We start from the raw sequence: 23,063 nt of genomic DNA on the forward strand, positions 1-23,063 counted from the left end.
ATTATCCAGTAGTTTTCTTTTATTTGGATTCAACCTAAAATAGCTTGATCTCCCTTTAATAGAGAAATGCCCGATTCCATAGACTATCATAAAAAAGTACTGAGTGTACATCTTTCCAATACGATACTTGCTTCGAACTTTAGGCATCAACCATAGCTACCCAAAAGGCTTTCCAGTAAGTACAACTCAGTTCTCAAGTGCCTGGAATGACTGTCTTAGCCTGGAACACGTTGTTACTGACTGCATCTGTCGTCTGCTGACCGCACATGGCTAAAGGTGAAGAGGTGCACAGGTGACAGGGCCAAGAGCAGCCGTCTCTCAGTGGGCTAACGGACGCCCATGCAGGGGGTCCGGGGACAGGACTCAGGACTTAATTTTCCACAGCTAAGAAAGAAAACATCAACAAAGTTAGTTCTAAAACTAACAGGTTAGTTCTAAAACTAATAGTTTCATGACTTCACAGAGAAAAATTATCAACCATCCCAGCCACAGTTTAGGAAAAAAAGCATCTTTTGCAGGATCAAAAATGACTGTGCAGCTTGACCATGGGTTCTCATGCCTACCTGAGATCATGGTAACATCTTCCAGCCTGTGCTACTAAAGTGACATGAATTCACACCTCATCGACGGTGCTAAGTGCTCTACGCATGTGGATGAGGAAAGCTGAGCTGAGAAGCAGAGCATCAGCAGACGTTCACACCCAAGCCTCCTGATGCACGCACACACCCGCATACACAAGGACAGGAAGGCAGTGGCGGCAGGCACTCACTCTTATATTAAACCCCAGAAGATCGCTTATGACTCCTGAGACGGCAGAGAGGATAACTACTCTCGTGATGTTGTAGATCAGGGGGTTCATGGTCAGCCCGTAGAGTCTAAATGGGGTGTCCAGCTCCTACAAAGCAAGAGCTAGCATGAGATGCACGCAGAGACACGCTCTGCACACCTGCCTTTCCAAGATCACCTGCAGAGTCCATGAGGCACTGGAGTGAACCACACATTTTAGATGGATTCGGTATCATTTTGTTGTTGGTGCCGGTGGTCAAGGGGCTTGAACTCTGGGCCAGGGAGCTGTCCCTCAGCTCTTCAGCTCAAGGCTAGCGCTCTACCACTTGAGCCACAGTGTGACTTCCAGTTTTCTGGTGGTTCATTGGAGGTAAGAGTCTCACAGACTTTCCTGCTCAGGCTGGCTTTGAACCACAATCTTCAGATCTGAGCCTCCTGAGCAGCTAGGATTACAGGTGTGAGCCACTGGCGCCCCACTTTAATTTTTAACATTGTGAATACACTTTGCCAATCATCAAATCTGAGCAGGAAGAGTGAAAATTTCTCCTTACCTGTCACTAACCCAAACCATCAGGCTGGCATTTGACATCTATTCATTCTGGTATTTACTGTCACCATGGTCTCAGAGTTCTAAGAGGTAAAGCCCTGATTTGCTGACTTGAGGGGATGATTTTAGTTCATCGTCTTCTTTCTTGTACAAAGAACTACATGAACACAGCTGACACGAGGGCCTCTGCCTTAGTGACTGTACCTCCTCCCAGAGGTCGGGCAGAAAGCAGGCCCAGGCCTTGAGAAGTTGCTGGACAGTGCTGGCCCCCGTGCAGGGTCCTCAGTGCTACCACCGACAGCAGCACCCACCACGGGGCAGGATAAGGGGCAGCACTGGGGCGCAGGGCACATCTGGTCTGCTGACTGACCGGCATAGGTTGCTTCACATGGAAAAACCTCATGACCTCTAGCTCCTGGGTGGGCAGGGACACGCCATCCTGATCACCTCAGAGACCAGGCCACTCTGTTCTCAGCCTTGCTTCTTGTCTCTGGCCTGGCCATGGACTCGGCCTGTAAACCCCGAGCTCCAGGGCCTCCTGTCTAGACCACAAGCACCCATCCCTGGAGTTTCCTCAGAAAAGCTGCTGTCTAAGGCAGCAGTGGCTTACACCTGTCCTCCCAGCTACTCAGGGCCATGGTGCCAGCCAGCCATGCAGACAAGAAAGTCAGCGAGACTCCTACCTCCAATTAAAGCACTAAAAAGGTTGGGTGTGTCCTTGGCTTAAGTGGTAAAGCGCTAGCACTGAGGGACAGTGCCCAGCCCTGAGTTCAAGCCTTAGGACCAGCACCAAAGAAAAAAAGAAGCTGAGACAAGTATATCATTGGATGTTACTTACTTTTAGCAACTTGGTGGACAGCTTTAGTACATTGTTTACAAGAGTGAGCTGGTCTTTTTTATTTGGCTTTTTTTCCATCTTAAGATATAAATTAATCTAGGAAAGGAATAAAGATTAAGGTTAAGTTTCATAGCAAAACAAAATATATACAGGGCTAGGGCACGGCTCAGTGGTAGAGTGTTGGCCTAACACACAGGGGGCCAGGAGTTCAAACCCACATACCATCAAAAACACCTTTTAAAATTTCTAACTACTTCTTCTACAGAGAGCACATACCATGTATGCTAGCCACCAACCTCTGACAGAGTAAACTTTAGCAAAGGTAATAACCGAACCATCAACAAATTCACATTTTTATAGTAATTACAAATACAACAAAATCAGCATGTAAATTCCTTAAGTTAAAAAACTCTTGTTTGTCTCACCCCCCAAATAACTTAAACATATGTGGGAAGAAAACAGTTTAACTTCCTTATTTTTTCCTAATAAGAATTCTCCACTCTATTTGGAAAAGGGTGGAGGAATAATGATTCTAAATGTTTTTAGCTCGAGTTTACTTGAAATCAAAAATAAAGGGGACTGGGAATGTAGAGTGCTCACCTAGCACGCATGAAGCCCTGGGTTTGACTCCTCAGTACCACATACACAGAAAAGGCTGGAAGTGGTGCTGTGGGTCAAGTGGTAGAGCACTAGCCTTGAGCAAAAGAAGCTCAGGGACAGTGCCCAGGCCCTGAGTTCAAGCCCCAGGACTGGCAAAAAATAATAAAACAAAAAGATAAAACTGTTTTGTGCTCCTCTGTTTACAAGGTATTAATATACTGAAAAACAAGTCTTTTCCAAGTCCTGGGTGTGGTCTTGTGGCTGGTGCTGCAGAGTCTGGAAGGCTCTCTGGGTGGTGACAGGTCCTCTAGAGGCCTGAATCTATCCTGGCCACAATGCCAGGCTAGAAGCATGCTGTCACAGGCAGAAAACCAGGTCTCTTCATCCCTCCGATCCTGACTCCCTGGACCTGGAGCAGGTGTGAGGCCCTGATGAGTATGCTTAGAGCAGGGGCAGCATGACCCAGTGGTGATGCCCCTCCCCCCCATGCCCTACCTGCTCCGTGAGCAGTATGGAGACGTTGCTGTATTTCTTGTTGGTTTCAGACCCCAGTGAGGCCAAGCGCAGCAAGAACAGCAGCAGGGCTGTTTCCCAGACCAGCAACTCCCAGTTGTAAGCGTCGTTCAGGAAGGTTTTATGCCCTTGGAGGACCTACAGAGAACCCAATAAATGCTCAGTTCTAAATCTGCCTTCAGTCACATAATGGATTCCTTACCAAATTTAAAAGAACGCTTTCAGATGCAAAGCCTAAGAGTTTCAGTGCTCATAAAGTATTATCTTTAATCTGTAGCACTTTTCCTTTTCCTAGTAAGGGGCTGGGGGAACCCATGGGGACACACAGATACTGCAGGAGGAGAAGACACAGACACCGCAGGAGGTGAGGAGGGGCACAGCCATCTCTGGCTGCTGTGACCAGCCCCCTCCCTGGGACACAGGACCACAGTTCCCTGCCAAGTGCGCCAGCGAGCCCACACCCCACCCCACAGGCCCTCCACTCCCAGCGCTGCAGCACCCTAGGAATCAGCTCTTCATGTCGGATCGAACATCACTAACATCAAACAAAAGCTAAAACTGATTGAGTGCCTCTTTTCCTTCAAGTTTCCTGTTAGTTGTTTTTAAAATGTGTTGACTTAAGAGTAAAAAGGCATGGTGACTCATGCCTAGAATCCTAACTACTCAGGAGGCTGAGATTCTGAGGATCATGGTTCAAAGCCCGCCGGTGCAGACTCTGCAAGACTCTTATCTCTATTTAACCAGCAAAATGTCAGAAGCAGAGCTGTGGCTCAAGACGTAGAGTGCCAGAAGCTTAGGGGTAGCCAGCAAGGACCTGAGTTCAAGCCCTACAACTGGCACAAACAAAAAAAAAAATCACTGTTCACAGCTGTCAGAACACAGTAGCTTTCTTTTTTTTCTTCTTCTGTTGGTCGTGGGGCTTGAATTCGAGACCTGGTTTGCTGTCCCTGAGCTCTTTGTGATCAAGGCTAGTGCTCTACCACTTTGAGTCTCATGGGACCTTCTTGCTGTGGCTGGCTTTGAACTATGATCCTCAGGTGTCAGCCTCTTGAGGAGCTAAGATTATAGGCATGACCCACCAGTGCCTAGCTCACAGTAGCTTTTCTATCAATCAAAAATTCAGAAATGGGGCGGGAAGGTGGCTCAGTGCTAGAGTGCTCGCCTCACATGCATGAAGCCCTGGGTTCCTCAGTACCACATACACAGAAAAGCCAGAAGTGGCACTGTGATTTAAGTGGTAGAGTGCTAGCCTTGAGCAAAAGAAGCCCAGGGACGGTGCCCAGGCCCTGAGTTCAAGTCCCAAGACTGACAAAAAAAAAAAATTATAACTACAGTTAAAATGACCTTGAATCCTCATATTCACGCCCATACTGTTAGAAAAATTAACCAGCATCCGAAAATAGCAAAAGAAGTGCGGACACATTCAAAGCCACACAGCTAAGCGCACGGTGGGCTGTGGGCACTCTTACCTGGGCACAGCAGATGAAGGCGATAGAGAGTGTCAGCAGGAAGACGGAAGACACCACAACATCCACAGAGCGCTGCGGGCCTCGCCTCTGTGGGGCAGACAACCACACCATTCACACTCAAGGCAGCGCCAGCGTTCCAAGAACGTCAGGCAACATTTCCACACACTCCAATACCCATGTCTGAGGCCCTGCAACCCACACTCCCCCGAAACGAGAGGACGATCGATCATTAATCTAGTTCTAGCTACTTCCCAGTCAGAAAAAGAAACAGTATTTGTATCACTCTGCCCTAGGAAACTTAAATTTTCTTTTCCCTGAGTACTTACCTAACTTCTACCAGCTCTACAGATAGATCACTCCCAACCACCTGTCCAGCCATCTGCCCACCACTCGGCATCCATCCCAGGCTGACCTCCACAGCCCAGGGGCCTCTGCCCAGCACACCACGAGCACTGGTGTCCCCGGAGGAGACTGACCTTCAGGAAGGAACGCAGCGATAGCCAGATCTTGATATTCTCCACCTTTTTAAGTCTGAAATGAGGTATTTCATATTTTCTAGCTTTCCTGGCTGAAGTAATATGGCTGAAGAGTTTTGCAAATAAAAATCTCTACAGGAGGTGAAATAAAAAAAAAGCACAAGGTGAAACATTCAGGCATCTCTGAGAGTCCACACAGCCGTCAGCGCTGCTCTCCACATATTTACTTCAAGTGTTAAAATGGGTGAATTCATGTTTGAGGTCCCCAAGAGTGGGCAGTGCGGAAGTGTGAAATGTCCTTCACGCCTACCACCTGGCTTGGCCAGCACACTGCATGGAAACACAGGGCATGAGCTGGACTGTGTGAGGAATGGTGGCTGGGGACTCTGATTCCTCATTTCCCACCACCTTTTTTTTGGGGGGGAGGGGGGTGGTCGGTCGTGGGTCTTGGCACTGTCCCTCAGCTCATCAGCTCAAGGCTAGCGCTCTTCCACTAGAGCCACAGCACCACTTATGGTTTTCTGGTGGTTAATTGAAGAGTCTCACGGAAATTCCTACCCAGGCTGGTTTTGAACCATGATCCTCAGATCTCCGCCTCCCGAGTAGCTGGGATGACAGGTGTGTGCCACCCGCACCCTGCAACTCCCACCATCTTTTACAAAAACATCATCACTCTGTGGGGTGGGGGGAGGAGAGGCGGGAGGGGGGTCCTAATGGTCTAATGCCCAACAGCAGCCAGCCCGCCTGGCGGCAGCCATGTCCCACACAACAAACAGGCAATAACAGGAATTAAACCCTCACAAACCAAAATCAAGAGACCCAAAACAAGTATGTGAAATATCATTGCTTCTCATCCACTAACCTGCTTGTACGTTCTCTCCGCCACACACATCATGAAGAAAAACATCCAAGTAAGACACAGTCTTTCAAAAAAATTAATAAAAGACAGAATGATAACAGGCATGACGGGCGGTGCCCCGCAGAAGAGCGCCAGGACCTCCTCAGCCGAGATGGACCTGATCTGCTCCAGGCTCTTCTCGTGGAAAAGGCGGTATAGAAACGGGAACAGGGTCAGCCCCGCGGTGACGGCGTTCCCCAGCATCTGGTAGCCCCCACCTTGCTGGCACGCATTCACCTGCAGACGGATGGGGCCCCAGCATTACTGCCGCCAATGGAGGTGGCACCAACGCTATTTCAATATGCAGGCTGGCTGGGGAGCCCTGGCCTCCATCCCCAGCACCACAGGGAGAGGAAGATGAGCAGAAACTCGCAACTCGTCACAAGCTAGGGCCAAAGAGACGAGGAAGCTTTGGAGAGCAGAAATCATGTTTCCATTTCCTACATACTACCAGGACTCTGCGACTTCAGAGCGCAGAGCAGTAGGTGGGTGCCGGTTGGTGTGGTACAGAAGGTGTGGAGGGGGGGGGGGAGGGAGGAGGTCCACGTCCAACCCTACCCTGCTCATGATGACGCCACTGATCTCCAGCACAGACATGTCCATCTTCTTGCACTCACTGCCTTCCCAGATGATGGCACTGACCCGGTCAGAGGCGGGGCTTGAGTTCTGAAGCCAAAACAGGTGGTTCTAGGGAGGGAAGTACAGAGGTGACTCCAGCTGCAAGGCCAAGCCTCCTGGCTCACCAGCCTCTCACCACCTGCTGAGCAGCTAACTGCCCTCTACAATGAGGTGGGACTCCTTTCCACATTTTCCCTCTCTAAAGACAGGTAAGTGACCAGAGCACAGGAAGTTAGGAAGAAAATCAGGCCTTTCTCTGGCCTTACAAGTGCATGAACTAGCAGAGCACACTCGAGCAGCCTGGGAGGATGCGGACTACCAGCTCCCGGCCAGCCCAGGCCTTAGTCTCCGTGCTACCTCAGCAGTGTGGCTCTTTATGAGAAAGGCTGATGAGGTCTGTCTTCAGAGTGCTGAGGATCAAGGCCAAGGCTGTGGCCCTCTCTGGACGTGTACGCACACATGTCTAATGCTTACTGGGCTCACTCTTCCAGCTGTCCTGCCAAGCTACTTCACAATACTCCACATGTAAAGCCAACAGGGACCACGTGACACAAGGTAGCAACAACTCCACAAACACCTCCTAAGGAGTCTAGGCTACTTGTGACACTGAAACCTGACCATGAAAGCATCACATGATCTATGCTCTAGAGAAAGGCAATGGTTCACACAGTGCCTACAAAAATGAAAGCAGGGGACTGGGAAGGTGGCTCAGTGGTAGAGTGCTCACCTCGCATGCACAAAGCCCTGGGGTCGATTCCTCAGTACCACATACACAGAAAAAGTCAGAAGTAATGCTGTGGTTCAAGTGGTAGGGCGCCAGCCTTGAGCAAAAGAAGCTCAGGGACAATGCCCAGGCCCTGAGTTCAAGCCCCAGGACTGGCAAAAAAAAAAAGGAAGCAGATGGGCCAGGCCTGCTCACACAGGAACAGTGGACTGCCACAGGAAGACACTCACCCAAGCAATGAAAAACCTCAGGTGGAGGCGTTTCCCTCTTCTCACCCCACTCCTCAGAAGTGGGGCAGAGCGGGGTCCCCCCGCCCCCCGAGTGTGGGCAAGCCCCGCCCCCACACACCTGCTGGAACGCGTCCTCCTGGGGGGGACGCTTGGCCCCGGGGCGCAGGGCGCCCGGCTGCGCGGCCTCGCTGTCGCTGGTGGCCGACGAGCGGCACTCGGGGCCGTGCAGCAGGTCATCCCACAGCATGTCCTCCGTCTCCGAGTCCTGGCGCGCGCTCTCCGAGTCCCTTCCGGACAAGCGGAGGCGCCGGGAGCCACCAGCCACGCCAGGCCGGGTACCCTTCAGGGGAGGCCAACAGGACAGCACCCTTAACAACAGTGACGTGAACCAAAGTGGACAGGAGTCATGTATGGCAGTGCCGGCCTCCGCAGGCCGATGCCCGCTCCCCAGCCAGCCGGGCCTCGAGTGTCTCCTAGTAACAGCCAAGCTGGGGTGTCACCCAGACATCTGGAGGCGAGTGACCCTGCTGGGTCTCCACGGGGCCCAGGAGTAGCTGTGGGGCCTGGGACAGTGTCCCTCTGTCCCTGCCCTCCCTCACCTCCCTCAGCTGTGCCCCACCTCTCCAAGGCTGTGTCATTCTCCTCCCCAGCCCCCTTCTCCCTCGGCAGTGCTCCCATCTTCTAATGGTCCTTTCTCCTCTCTCCATAATGTAGCCCTACTTCCTGAACAACTCCACATCCCAGATGCTCAGGGCCTGAGCAAGGTCTTTCTGAGCATCGTCTACGATGCTTTTCAGATTAGGGCTAAACAGCACCATGTGTGCATCTGCCTCCCTGCCCCTGCCCACAGCTGGATGTCACTACAGCCAAGAGTACGCCCCGGGCAAACACAGGCAGCATCCAGTGCTGCGCTGCTGCTCACTGGACACTCTGTGGCACACCAAGTATACAATGTGTGGCAGGGACTGGAGGGAAAGATTAGAAGAAAGTGAAGAGAGTGGTAACACTGTCCAAAAGGAAGCATACTCGTTACCTGATTTACGTGATTATAACCTCTCTGTACATCACCTTTATAATACTTTAAAAAAAAAACCACTGATCTCGGGAAGATGCTTTACCTGGCTGAAGGGAGGGGGTTCACACTCTGACTCAGCCAGGCTGTCTGAGTCCCGCACTAGGTGACACCACCGCATAGCGGTCTTCTTTGCCTGCAGAAATCACACCCATGTTACAGGAGAAGGTGGGGATAGGACTTCCCTCCCGGGCTCTGAGGCTGAAATGAGTATCACCTGAGGGTGGAGGTGGCCGGCGAGCGCAGACTTTCTGTTCTTCACAGCACAGCCGTTGTCGCTGGAGGCACCCTCCACGCTCCGGCGCAGCAGGATCATCTGGGTGTGTGCCTCGCCGTCCTCGTCACTGGACGGGTCGTCTGACACCCTGCTGTCCAGACACCGCCTGGCCAGGTCCTGCAAGGGAGCACAGCGGCTGGAGCAGCTAGCAGCCACACCAACTGAACACACACTGAACAAACTAGCCAACCACCTCAATAAGAAGAAAATGTTGAAGTTCAGAAAGACAGAAACGTGAAACTCCGGAGCCTCTGTGCGGACCAGCCTCCAGTCAAATTCAGCACCCAGCCCTAGCTGTGAGCACAAGAACACAAGGCACACCGCTGCCGCAGGCCCGGTGGACAGGGTGGAACAGCATCTCCACACCCAGCCCCTGCACATGTGCGACACAGGCTTCCACCCCAAATCAACCGCAAGCCCACACCCTCCTTGCTCCAGTATCATCAGGAAGTTTTCTGTCCCATAAGTCTGCTGTGAAGACAGTCTGAGAGCAGAGCTCCGCACATCCACCCTTACCCTTCGGCTCTTCTCCCCATCGGACATTTTCGCTCTGTCCCTCTGCGGCCATGTCCTGCCCTCCGGCCGACAGAGCTGCTTCTTCACAGCCGGGCGGAGACAACTGGAGTCGTTGTCCGTTTCTGTCCCTTTATTAGATAGTAACCTGACCTTTTTTATCCTGTTTTTTAAAAAAAAATTAGAAACGTTGTTAACAACTTTTCTGAGTATCACCTACCATGAAATCACTTTCTTCTGAAGAGCACAATCCAGCATGCTGGAAACAAAATTCAGAAATTGTGTTTTTCAGGTCGTTAGCTTGCTGAGAGTATAGGACAGACCCTCCATGCAGACTACTCATGACGGCAGAGGCCATTAGCCAGAACAAGCTCGCTGTAGCTCACTCTATGCAGTCAGTTCACTACTTTCCCAGCATCCACTCCAACCCAAGGCCAACCCAAGACCTCTCGTCCCCCTCATAAATACCACCTGGGCGGCCAAGCCCAGAGCCTTCCAGTCCCATTATCCCTCCAGCTACATGGTCACGTAACTGCTGGCTGAGGGTCAGCATGTGAGCCAGGTAAAGCACTATGCCTGCCATTCTTCTCTCCTGGCTACATGGGAGAAGCCTGGAACACAAGGAATCGACACTCTACACAAGGGCAAAGATGAAGATCTGAACACACTTCATCTTAGACAAAGTAACTGCAGAAGAGTGTGGCTGTGTCCAGGCGTGGCCCTCGTGAGCCTGTGCAGTGCATGGAAGCTCTGCCTCAAGGAGGAAGCCGGCGTGGCCGCACCAGCTGCCTTCCCCACTACAGCAGGAGGCAATAGCGTCCCGATCCTTATCATAACCGATGACAAGGGCTGGAGGTGCGGTCCAGCGGTGGAGTGCCTGCCTGGTCAGCCTGAGGCATGGGACAAACAATCAGCCCCTCCGAGTCACCTCACAGGTCCCACCCGCAGGGTCCCAGAGCAGCCAGGTAGGAATCCAGTCCATTCGCCTGCCCATCCCACAGCCCATCCACCCTTTACTGCCTGACACAGCCTAAAGTATCTGTGCTTTGTGATCTTGTGGCCTAAAAGCATTAAAATCAAACAGACCAGACGTGATGGTAGAGCAGGGTGTTCACAGGTGACCTGGCCCCCGCGAGCCAATTTGTTGGCAAATCTTTCTAGAACTATCACTCTCCAGTCATGTGCACCGCACACACTCCGACGGTGGGGTCCTGCTGTGCATCCAGAAACGTGAGTGTCAGATCTCAGACCCCTACCTGTTCCCAAAGAGTGTCCCCCAGAAGCTGGCGGCCCTGCGGGGCGCCGGGGCCAGCGCCTCAGCCCCCTTCATCTTGTCAGAGGCTGTGCCGCTGTGTTCTCGGCTCCCATCACCATTTATAGTTTTCCGTAATTTTCTACAAAAGAAGATTTCAGTAACTTCAGACTAGTCAGAATCTTTTTTTATTTCTGTCCATAATTTCCCCCCAGAAAACTGTACTAATAGATTATTTCCTAAAGTCAGGGGCAATTAACAATTACACAAAAACATTTCCGATTAAAGAACTAAAAAGAGAAAAGACAGCCCTGCTATTATTTTGCTCATTCTCATAATAGACAGCACTGCTATCCAGAAATAAGAATAGAAAACATTCTCGCTCACATAACCCTCACTCCACACCAGGAGAGACTATCTATTCAAGCACCCTTTGCACATTTAATCAGCACAGAAGTCTCTTGACAGCCTGTGCAGCCAAATGACATATCCTACAGATAAGTGAGACAACGCACAGTACCATATTTCCTTAGAAAATATTAAGTCAATTTAATTGAATTTACAAGGAATCTTCAGAGTTCTGAAAAATAACATTTAAAAATAAGTACAGGGCTGGGAAGATGGCTCAGTGGTAGAATGCCTAGCATGCATGAAACCCTCAGTTCGATTCCTCAGTACCACATACACAGAAAAAGTGGGTAGTGGCACTGTGGCTCAAGTGGTAGAACTCTATCTTTGAGCACAGAAAGGTTCAGGTTCAAAGCCGAGGCCCTGAGTTTAAGCCTCAGAACTGGCAAAAAAAAAAAGTATATTGAAATTCATTGCACTAAATTGAAAATTTAGTAATATTAGAGAAGTAAAACTCTAGAGATACTCTAAGGAGAGATAATACTAACTTTGGAAGCTAATACTAAAATACCTAAGAAATTTTCAGCAGTTCAAAAATCTGCATATACCACATAATTTAAAAAACTTGACATGAATTCAATGTGTGAAAATGTCCTGTCCATCTTGATTAAAAGTTTAGACCACTTAGAAATCAATCATACACTTTAAAAAAATGTAAATTCAGTCAGGCACTAGTGGTTCACACCTAAAATCCTCCCAACCCAGGAGACTGAGATCTAAGGGTCACAGTTGAAGCCAGCCTGGGCAGGAAAGTCTGTAAGGTTCTTATCTCCAACAAACCACCAAAATCCCAGAAGTAGAACTGTGACTCAAGTGATCGAGTATCTTGAGCAAAACAGCTAGGACAGCACCCAAGCCCTGAGTGCAAGCTCGACTGCCACACACAAAAAACATAAAATTTGATAGTGCCAATCCAATGTATGTTAATAGTGAATTTCAAGATATTTGGACTAAACTGAAGTTCAAGGAAAATGCTTATACTGGCCTGTCATCCTAGCTACTCAGGAGGCCGCAAGCTACGGATCATCATTCAAAGCCAGCCCAGGCAGGAAAGTCTGTGAGACTTTTATCTCCAATCACCAAAAAGCTGGAAATGGAGCTGTAGCTAAGTGACAGAGTGCCAGCCTTGAGTAGACAAGCAAGCGTGGGAGGCCCTGAGTATGAACTCAATACTGGCACCCACACGAATGCACACAGATGCACACATGCACCCATCTGTGCACACACGCGCTCGCGCACACATGCATCCTTGTTAGTAGTGTCTCTGCTCACCTCCGCCTGCGGTTGCCGTTGTTCCCTGGAGGCCGTGTGACCTGGGAGGACACGATCTGGCAGTGCACGGTCCCCATGAGCAGCATGAGGCACAAGGGCCCCAGCACCTCGCTCACATTCACAATGGGCATCATGAGGTACAACACCACTGCCATGACTGGAGAAGAGAGGTAGAGCTCATCTTTAAAACCACTCTATAATGATACACTTTGTTCCTGCCATCTATCATTTTAAAAAGAGTAAGCAATTCATAGGAACTAAGAGAAGATGGAAGCAATGTTGCCATATCGGTGCAAGATGACAGATGAAAGCCCATGCCCTCCTGGTCCTGGGACGACCAGGCATCCCAAGAACATCCCAGGTCTCCCACGGGGAGGTGCCATGCTCCCGAGCAGTACACGCAAACGTGTTCAGAGGCGCAGCACCCCGTTCTCCACGAGGATGCCAGGGCCCACCACTGCTGCCTGGGATGCAGAGTGCACCCCAGACGCCTGACCCATTTGCCCAGCTGCTGCTAAAGACAGCACGGTCCACAGCCAACTCTGGCGGCATGCTCCCAGGAAGTACAGTCACCCTCCTCTTGCTTTTAAGAATTGCTTGCTTTTAGGAGGCAGATTTTCATAAAATTAAAGGCAGGGAAATGAACACTCAGCCAGATCAAGCATTCAAAAAGCCTTAAAACACTTCAAGCAGAAAAAAAAAAGCTCTGTGGGGAACAGGAAAAAGACTGTCTTCGGGCAGGGAAGGTGGCTCAGTGGTAGAGAGCTCGCCTTGCATACATGAAGCCCTGGGTTCATTCCTCAGTACCACATACACAGAAAAAGCCAGAAGTAGCACTGTGGCTCAAGTGGCAGAGCACTAGCCTTGAGCTGAAGAGCTGAGGGACAGCGCCCAGGCCCAGAGTTCAAGCCGCAGGACTTGGGGAAAAAAACAAGACTGTCTTAGAGTGAGCATGGAGGAGGAAGAGGAGACATTAGGGAGAGACGCAGGAGGGAGCAGGAACAAGCCGCCAGGGGCATCGAGGCTATGAGATGAGATGTTCATTCTAAAGCCACTTTTAAAACATTTCTTTTGTCAAGCACCTATAATCCTAGCTTCTCAAGAGGCTGAGATCTTGGGGTCATGATTCAAAGCCAGACCAAGCAGGAAAAACTGACTTTTATCTCTAACTACCAAGAAGCCAGAAGTGCTAATGGACACACTCAGACCCCAGTTCAAGCCCCAGTATTGGCTCCATAAATAACAAAACACTTCTCCCTTTGTTGTGAGAGGAAGGATGATGGGGGAGAGAGATGTTACCCAGTGGGGATGACTAGAGCTGTGGCCATGCTAGTGGCTGCTAAGACACACTTTGTGGCAGGGGGGGGTGACAGCTGACGACAGGCAAAGAGTGAAAGAGACAATGTACAAAAACATCAAACTGAGATTTCTAAGTAGGGCAACGGCAGCTTACCAGCTTCTCTAGAGGCTGGCTCTGAGCATCATGGCTCAAAGCCAGCCCAGAAAGACTATGGGACTGTTATCACTACGGAATCACTAAAAGGTCGTAAGTGGAGCTGTGGCTCAAATGGTACAGCACCAGCCTTGAGTGAAAAAGCTAAAAGATATCACCAGGCCCTGAGTTCAAGCCCCAGTTAACACCCTCCCAAAACAAGATTAAAAAATAATAATAATGATCCAGGCACCAGTGGCTCAGGTCTGTAATCCTAGCTATTCAAGAGGCTGAGATCTGAGGATCAAGGTTCAAAGCCAGCCCAGGTCTTATCTCCAATTAACCACCAGAAAACTGGAAGTGGCACTGTAGCTTAAGTGGTAGAGCACTCGCCTTGAGCTGAAGAGCGGAGGAACAGCGCCCAGGCCCAGAGTGCAAGCCCCACAACCGACAAGAAAAAAAAAAATGGTTATTCTTCCTTTTATTAATTCCGTTTATTATGTGGTATCAAGGAATCGAACCCAGGGCCCCATACGTGCTAGGCAAACACTCTACCACTAAGCCACATTCCCTGCCCCCCCCCAAAAAAAAAGTCTTAAAATGATGAAGTTCAACACATCTAGTAAGGTACACATGGAAATGTCAGGTGGGCAGACTTGCAAGGCTGAAGTTCGGCAGAGGAAGCGCGCCTGAAGTACAAGCATGGGAGCCAGCAGTCTATGCAGAAATAAGGCTTATTTTTGCTCATGTAGTACTGAGGATTTGAACCCAGGACCTCATGTATGCTAAGCATACACTCTAACATTAAGCCAATTCCCAGCCCCCCAAGAAATGAGGTTTGAAAAGAGAACATTAGTCAAGAGAAGAGAACCCAGGTTCTAGTCCTGGAGTAACCCAGTACACAGAGGGCAGGTGGGGGTGGGGGAGGGAGAGGAAGAGAGAGATGGAAGAAGGTGCGGGAAGAGAGCTAGATGAACATGTCGGCACCTCAGAGCAAATAGTTTTAAGGTGATCCCAAATGGTCAACATGCTTTCACTCCTTTGTACTTTGGGCCAGGGGACAAAGGGTAAACCATCAGTCTTCACTGTCCCGTAGCAAAAGCTGCAATGAGACACAGCCACTGCAAGCCACAAGTCACAGGTACCTTGCATGAGGTAAAGCAGGAGCAGCCACACGAAGATCCTCAGAGAGGTGACCTGAATCCACCAGCTGCTGAAGAGTGGGAAGAGAGCCACCCGCACCAGGCCCTTCCGTGTCAGCGACGGCCAGGGCGCCTCCGGCCGGGCCTTGGCAAACGTGGAGCCTGCGACGGCAAGGGGCATTTACACACGCTAGTTATATACAACACCTGATCTGCTCACGCACACCATCTGTTAACACACTGCACCTGTGTACACAGGCGCTCCACTTACACACATCCCTCTATACGCGCTCTCCGTTTACACGTTATTTATATGTGCTATCCATTCACTCACACTCTCTATTCACACATACTACCTATTCATAAACATTATTCACACATTATCCCATTCACTCACACTATCTATTCACATGCTACTATGCTTTTTACACATGCCATGTACTTACACACATTTTCACAAGCTATTAGTTACACATACCATCTATATACACAAATTATCTATTTGTACACATTATCGATTTGCACACACCATCTGCCTGCACACACTCCATTACATGGATGGGCACTGTAAGCAAGTCCTCTTCAATGGCAAGAACTCAAGGAAGTCAGGCAGTCAACAATCAATATGCACTTTTCACTAGACCTGTGTCTGCAGGTGCATCACATTCAAATCTATGAAAACCTTGTCATTTATGTCACTGGCAGTACTGAGACGTTAGCTGTGAAAGCTACCCTCCTGGCACATGTGCACAACACCAAAACATAACAGTGCCGCTGTGACACAGATATATCCACAAGAAACCAACCAGCCGTAGAGCTCACCTCTGATTAAGTCCACATCAATCAAGTCTGGTTTTATGTGACCCATCTTTTTTGGTTTATTTTTGAAGCCCTAGGATAAAACAAATGAAAAAAGCAGTTCTTTCAAATGCTCCCCCTCCTCTACCTCCTACCTGCCCCCCAACCCTGACAGGGGCAAGTCTCACTATGTAGCCCAGATTGGCCTAGAACTTAAGATCTTCTTAACAGTCTCTGACTGTTGAGATTACAGAATGGCACAGTCATGCCTGAAATATATGTTTTTTTTACAAGTGACATTTTAATCCTAATGCTCTTTAAAAGATAGTATCATTAATTTTAGTCTTATCATGTAATAAAAGCATATACTTTATCATTGTGTGTGTGTGTGCATGCACACGGGTGTGCATGGTGCATGCCTGGGGCTTTCACTCAGAGCCTGTCCCTGAGCTTGTGAGCTCCAGGCTGGCACTCTGGTGCTTTACCACTTGGGCTACAGCACCATGTCTGGCTTCTTACTAGTTAGCTGGAGGTAAGTGTCCCACGGATTTTCCTGCCTGGACTGGTTTTGAACCATGATCCTCAGACCTCAGCCTCCTGAGCAGCTGGGATGACAAGGTGAGCCTGACAGATCACTTCATCACTTTTTAAAATAAGTCAAAGCCAGAGATCCAAAAGTGGTCAATAAGCCACCACTGCTTCTCTCCTCCCAACTTCAGTCCTCACAGGTGAAGTGAGGTAACTGGAGAGGGTGAGGGGAACAGGGCCCGGTCCAGAAGGAAATGCACTCATTACCTGACTCATGTAACTCTAACCCCGCTGTACATCACCTTTATAGTAACAATAAAAAAAATTTAAAAAGCAAAAGATGTTGATCTTTTTGGCTGTTTCTATGTATTTTACTTCTATACTTCTAAACAATATACCTATACTATTCCTTTTTTTAATTTCAGTGCTGCACCTTTGCAAGGCAGACATTCTACCACTTTTCTTCAATTAGTGTGGGGGGCTTGAACTAGTCTAGGCCTGGGCACTGTCCCTCAGCTCTTCAGCTCAAGGCGAGCACTCTACCATTTGAGCCACGCACCACTTCTGGTTTTCTGGTGGTTAATTGGAGATAAGAGTCTCAAGGACTTACCTGCGCAGGTTGGCTTTGAACCGCGATCCTCAGATCTCAGCCTTCTGAGTAGCTAGGATTGCAGGCGTGAGCCACGGGCACCGGCTCCACTGCTTTTTTTTTTTTCCAGTACTGGGATTTGAACTTGGGCCACCTTGCCCAAACTACTTGGGGGTAGGGCCTCCTGTTTATCTAGGGCTGGCCAGGACCATGATCCTATATGTGCCTCCACACAGCGTGGAGGACAGGCATTAATACCAGGCCCAGTTCTTGTTCTGGAGAGGTCTCATTTCCTTTTTCTAGGCTGATCTCCAACAGTAATTCTGATCCCTGCCTCCCACACCCACCTATTCTTTTATTCATTAATTTTAGAAATCATTTGTTGACGTACATTGTGAGAATATAGTTGTTAACCCACGAACCCTCCTCTCCTAGCTGCCATCCAGACACTACACACACACACACACACACACACACACACACACACATCCCGCACGCACATGCACGTAATGCTGTCGACCGAGTTTGTGCTTGCATGTGTAGCACACTCCCAGCTCTGGCTTGACTTCCTGTTTAAGACCAAAATACTTCCTATTAAAACTGGAAGAAGTACTAGAAAATTATCCACACTTGAAGCAATGTCAGAACTAAGGTTTTAAACTCCTGCTACCACCAGAAGAGCTCTCTCCAGTCTTGTACCTCCTGCCCCCTCCAAATGTCCTTCTAGCAGCTTTCCGAAAAGCAACCACAAAGTCAAGTACGTAAGTCCCAGCCTGCCTGAAATAATCCTTTTACCTTACACCGGACTGAAAGCTGCCCTGGATGTATGAGAAGCTGTGGGTGCTTTTCTCTCAGGAATGCAGTCTCCTAATGTTGTGCCCCAGCACAGAACACAGTTTCCCTCCTCAGAGCCCTGACCTTATTCATGGTATTCAGAAATTCCATGAGGAAGTGAAGTGTCTTCATTGCATCTGTGTTAAGAATCCCTCCAAAGGGGGCTGGGAAGGTGGCTCAGTGGTGGAGCGCTTGCCTTGCATGCATGAGGCCCTAGGTTCGATTTCTCAGCACCACATAAGCAGAAAAGGCTGGCAGTGCCTCTGTGGCTCAAGTGTTAGAGCGCTAGCCTTGAGCTGAAGAGCTGAGGGACAGCACCCAGGCCCAGAGTTCAAGTCCCCATGACCACAAAAAAAAAATCCTTCCAAATGAAAATATCTTTCAGTTTAGAAAAACTGTCTTCTCAAAAACAAAAACGGAAGTGGCACTGTGGCTCAAGTGGTAGAGCGCTAGCCTTGATCTGAAGAGCTGAGGGACAGTGCCCAGGCCCAGAGTTCAGGCCCCACGACCGGACCAAAAAAAAAAAAGAAAAACTGTCTTCTAATTTATTTTTATATTTCCTCCCTCAAGATGTTTTCTTTTCTTTTCTTTCTTTTCCCCTTCCTGTTGAACAATTCCTCCAAATATCTAGACTCACCTTTTGCTTCAGTTATTTTTCAGACAGGCTCAGGTGCTTTTGCCCAGGTCTGACCTGGACCATGATGCTATTTATGCCTCCAATCATTCAGATTATAGGTATAAACTAGTGCACCCAGTTCATCCACATTGTGCTAACACAATCTGCAGCCATTTTTTTTACTTTACTTTATTCAGAGGTGATATATAGTGGAGTTACCTTTATATATGTCAGGTAGTAAGTACATTTCCTTCCTTTTGCATAGTATCACCGGTTACCTTGTTCCCTCTCATTCCTTCCTCCCATCTCCGCCTATGAGTTGTGGCTCATGTTCCTCAATGTCCAGTGAAGCCAGCAGGCTGTGCTGCTGGACTTGTTCACCTGCTTTCCAGTGATTCTGTGCCCTCCCCCACCTTCCCTCAGATGTACACTGTACACACCGTATATGAGGCAAAGAATACACAGCACTCAGAAAACAAAAGGACAAAGTAAGAAAAAGTCCTTTGTTTCCTTATCTTTGGAGTTTCAGTCTGTATATAATTTATATACATATATATATATATATATATATATATATATATATATATATACACACACACACACACACACAAAGAAGCGCCTGGGTATTACAACGTGGATACTTTCTCCTAAGATTATCCTCTTTTGGTCTCACTGTATACAGTGTCTTGAGTCCTACATAACTGGCCATATCCCACTGCATTTTAAATCTCACTTCCAAGTATCAGAGAGAACATGCACTGTTTGTCTTTCTGTTCTTGGCTTACCTCTCTCAACATGATTTGTTCTAGTTCCATCCATTTCCCTGTGAATGACATTATTCTACCCTTTCTAATGGTTGTGTAAAATTCCATCGTATATAGGTACCACATTTTGTCTTTTGATCCACTTATCTCTTGTGGTGCATCTGGGCTGTTTCCATCCTTGGCTGTTGTGAGCAGTGCAGCAGTGAACATGGAACATGGGTGTGTAGGTGTCCTTGTCGTATCCTGGCTGGTGATGCTCAGGGTAGCTGCCCAGGCGTGGTACGGCTGGGTCATGGGGAGGTCTGTGTTTACTTTCTTGAGGAACCTCCAGACTGCCGTCCAGAGCGGCTGTACTAGCTTACATTCCCACCAGCAGTTCAGTAGGCTTCTTTTTTTTTTTGGGGGGGGGGATCCGGTCATGGGGCCTGAACTCTGGTCCTGGGCACTGTCCCTCAGCTCTTCAGCTCAAGGCTAGTGCTCTACCACTTGCGCCACAGTGCCACTTCTGGCTTTTTTCTTTTTGCTTATGTGGGGCTGAGGAATCGAACCCAGGGCCTCATGCATGCAAGGCAAGCACTCTACCACTGAGCCACCTTCCCAGCCCCAGTAGGCTCCCTTTTCCCCACATTCCCACTAGCACTGTTGTTCCAATTCAGAATGTTGGCCATCTGAGAGATGGACCCTCTCAGAGTTGTTTCCATTTGCATTTCCAGAGTGGCCAGGGGTGACGAGCATTTCCTCGTGTTTCTTTGCCATTCTCACCTCTTCTTCTGAGAAGTCTCTCCTTAGCTCCCTCACCCAGGTAGTGATTGGTGTATTAGATTTGGGAGGGGTTGGTTTCTTGGGTTCCCTGTATATAGTGGATTTTAGGTCTTTGTCTGATGTGTTGCTAGTAAATATCTTTTCCCAACTGGTTGGCTGTCTTTCTAGTTGAGCAGCTATGTCTTTAGCTGTACAGAAACCTTTTATTATCATGTAGTCCCATTTGTCTGCAAATCTTTTAAAAAGATAGACCCAAAACAAGAGTCTGATGGCATTTATGAGCATGTCTACAGAAATCTATAGGAGATCCAGGCTGGTCTTAAGACTCTCTACCATTAGCTACCAAGCAACCACTCAGTGACCAGTGCGTACAAGCACTCCACGATCACCATGTACCAGCACCCCAGGACCACCACGCAGGAACACTCCATGACCACCCTGCCCAAGCAGTCCCTGACCACTGCACGGACCAGCACTCCGTGACTACTCTGCATGAGCACAAGCACTTCTGAACTCCACACACAGACTCTGAACTATTAGAAAATCATCAAACTCTTTCCTCCCCTATATTAGTGAAGACATTCTGAATTATACACCAGCTTTTGATTGCTTGGTTAGCATGAAATAACCAAAAAATCTAAAAGCAGTGTATTTTTATACAATTTGAAAAACTTTAAAAAAAAAAACAGACTTAAAAAACAAGGGCCCACAAGTTGGTTCCAGGCCAAAAATGAATTTTGTTTGCTTGGACAGTGAAGATGATGAGGAAGAAGATGCAGGACAAAGAGGACTAATAGAGAAGGAAGAAGACAACTACACTGTTAAAAATGGATTTCTGAGGCTGCTATAATCCCAGCAATTCAGGAAGCTACAATCAGGGAAGATCAGTAGGTGACAGGTCTGGGTTGGGCAAGAAGTCAACTAATAGAAAGCCAGGTGTGTGAGACTCCATCTCCAAAATAACAAGCTAAAGGTCAGGCTGGGTGGAGGAGCAGAGCACCTATCAACCATGCAAGCACAAGACCTTGTGTTCAAACTCCAATACACACCAAAAAAAGCAAGCTGGGATGGTGGCACACTCTAGTCTGACATGGTGTCCAGCCACATGAGCAGTGGAAATAGTTATGATCACCTGTCCAGGTTGGCCCAGGCATAATAGTGAGACTTTATTTCAAAACTAATCAGAGCACAAAAGGGTTGGGGTGCAGCTCAAAGGACAGAGCAAATCCCTGAAGCCCAGGGCAGTATGACAACAGCTTCTCCTGAGTAATCTAAAACCTTGGGAAAACTGTATCTCAACGGTCATATGGTGACAAGTGAGCAAAGCTAAGAAGCCATGACCCCATTTATACAGGCCACTTCCTGCCAAGGTCCTGTACCACCTGCCATTTATACAGACCACTTCTTCCCGATGTCCCATAACACCTGCCATTTTTACAGGCCACTTCCTGCCAAGGTCCCATACTACCTGCCATTTATACAGGCCACTTCCTGGCGAGGTCCCCTACCACCTGCCATTTATACAGGCCACTTCCTGCCAAGGTCCCGTACTACTTGCCATCTATACAGGTCACTTCCTGCCGAGGTCCCCTACCACCTACCATTTTTACAGACCAAGGTCCTGGTACCAACTGCCATTTTTACAGGCCACTTCCTGCTGAGGTCCTGTACCACCTGCCATTTATACAGGCTATTTCCTACCAAGGTCCTGTACCACCTGCCATTTATACAGGCTGCTTCATACTGAAGTACCATACCACCTGCCCTTTATCATGGTGCGTGTACTGGTCCTTTTAGAAACCTGAAATAATAAAGAAGGCCATGCTTGCTGGAGAACTACAGTTTTTGGTTTTTCCAAATACCACCAATGCAATAAAACAAAGCTAGAATTAAAGAAACCAATTTACCTTAATCTGAGTCTGTTCGATTGACTTTTCCCATATCTGTTGATCATATGCTCCAATCTGCAATAAGGAGCAGGCTATTAAAGGAATGCAAAGATGACCCTTATATTTAAGTCATGAATCTACAAGAACAGGCTATCTGGGAAATGTGCTTCTCTGAATTATTTTAAAAAAATATTTCTAAAGTCTGTTTCCTTTTTTTGTCGGTCATGGGCCTGAACTCTGGGCCTGGGTGCTGTCCCTCAGCTCTTCAGCTCAAGGCTAGTGCTCTACCACTTGAGCCACAGCACCACTTCTGGCTTTTTCTGCTTATGTGGTGCTGAGGAATCGAACCCAGGGCCTTATGCATGCAAGGCAAGCACTCTACCCCTGAGCCACCTACCCAGCCCATCTGTCTCCTTTTAAAAAAACATCTAAAGTATCCCAAATTATCTCAAATCAAGTATTATCTTGAGATATTTCCACTCCAAAAGAAAACATCAACAGAAATACTAAAGAAGAATAAAATTATGGGATGGTTCAATCTGATGACAGCAGCAATCTGAACTATGTGGATAAGGACATCATTAATGTAAAAACAAACAAAAACAAAAACCTATAAGTTTGTGCAGAAGCAGATATTCAGAGAGCTGGAGAAGATCTGAAAATCTTATCCTGAGACGTGGGGCTGGGTTTACAACGACCATGCCCATCTAAATTTCCACTTATGATGAGAGAGCACACTAAGAATATGTGGCATCTCCAGACAGAGGGGAAGCATTTTTCTCTAGGAGAGTTTTTCTCTACAAGAAGCATGCTTTCCAAATAAATGTGGCTTGGCAATACCTTCTTCTGATACCATGATATAGCATCTCTCTCATTTGAGGCCATCTGGGTCTCCAGCCAGAGAGCGGGATCTCACTGAAAAGGAAGAAAACACATGGGTGAGGCCAGGACTGCAGACTAGCACCCAGACGGCTCATGGATTTGGCAGGCTCTCTCTCTCTGGCTGTGGGCCTGAGAAGCTGCTGCGGTGCAAGGTTTGAGCAGCAAGGGGATGGATGGTGAGAGGAAGGACGGAGAGGAGGGGAGGGATGGGGAGAAAAAGGAGGGGAGAGGAGAGAGGAAGACCTCAGGAGAGGAAAGGAGGGGAGAGGAAAGGAGGAGGGAGAGGAGAGAGGGGAGGGGAGAGGAGAAGAAAGGAGAAGAGGAGAGGGGAGGG

At 48.5% G+C, this 23,063-nt stretch overlaps 1 protein-coding gene across 2 annotated transcripts; it reads right to left on the reverse strand.

Moving 5' to 3' along the window:
- Position 1: 1 nt before the first annotated feature.
- Positions 2 to 22,759, reverse strand: Phtf1 (putative homeodomain transcription factor 1). Of its 2 annotated transcripts, XM_013024700.1 has the most exons (18): positions 22,688 to 22,759; positions 21,866 to 21,922; positions 15,890 to 15,959; positions 15,071 to 15,229; positions 12,494 to 12,650; positions 10,818 to 10,955; positions 9,565 to 9,724; positions 8,989 to 9,165; positions 8,818 to 8,907; positions 7,818 to 8,039; positions 6,686 to 6,814; positions 6,092 to 6,364; positions 5,230 to 5,361; positions 4,754 to 4,840; positions 3,267 to 3,422; positions 2,172 to 2,267; positions 770 to 895; positions 2 to 384 (listed from the first exon to the last, which is right to left on the reverse strand). In XM_013024700.1, exons 1-18 carry the CDS (start codon positions 22,730 to 22,732, stop codon positions 364 to 366), a joined length of 2,295 nt encoding a protein of 764 aa, XP_012880154.1. In that variant the 5' UTR covers positions 22,733 to 22,759; the 3' UTR covers positions 2 to 363. The 2 variants fall into 2 exon arrangements, with proteins under 2 accessions (XP_012880154.1, XP_012880155.1); XM_013024701.1 differs by lacking the exon at positions 4,754 to 4,840.
- Between the last annotated feature and the right edge of the window lie 304 nt (positions 22,760 to 23,063).

The sequence above is a fragment of the Dipodomys ordii genome, unplaced genomic scaffold, assembly GCF_000151885.1.
Source record: "Dipodomys ordii isolate 6190 unplaced genomic scaffold, Dord_2.0 Scaffold78, whole genome shotgun sequence".
NCBI lineage: Eukaryota > Metazoa > Chordata > Mammalia > Rodentia > Heteromyidae > Dipodomys > Dipodomys ordii.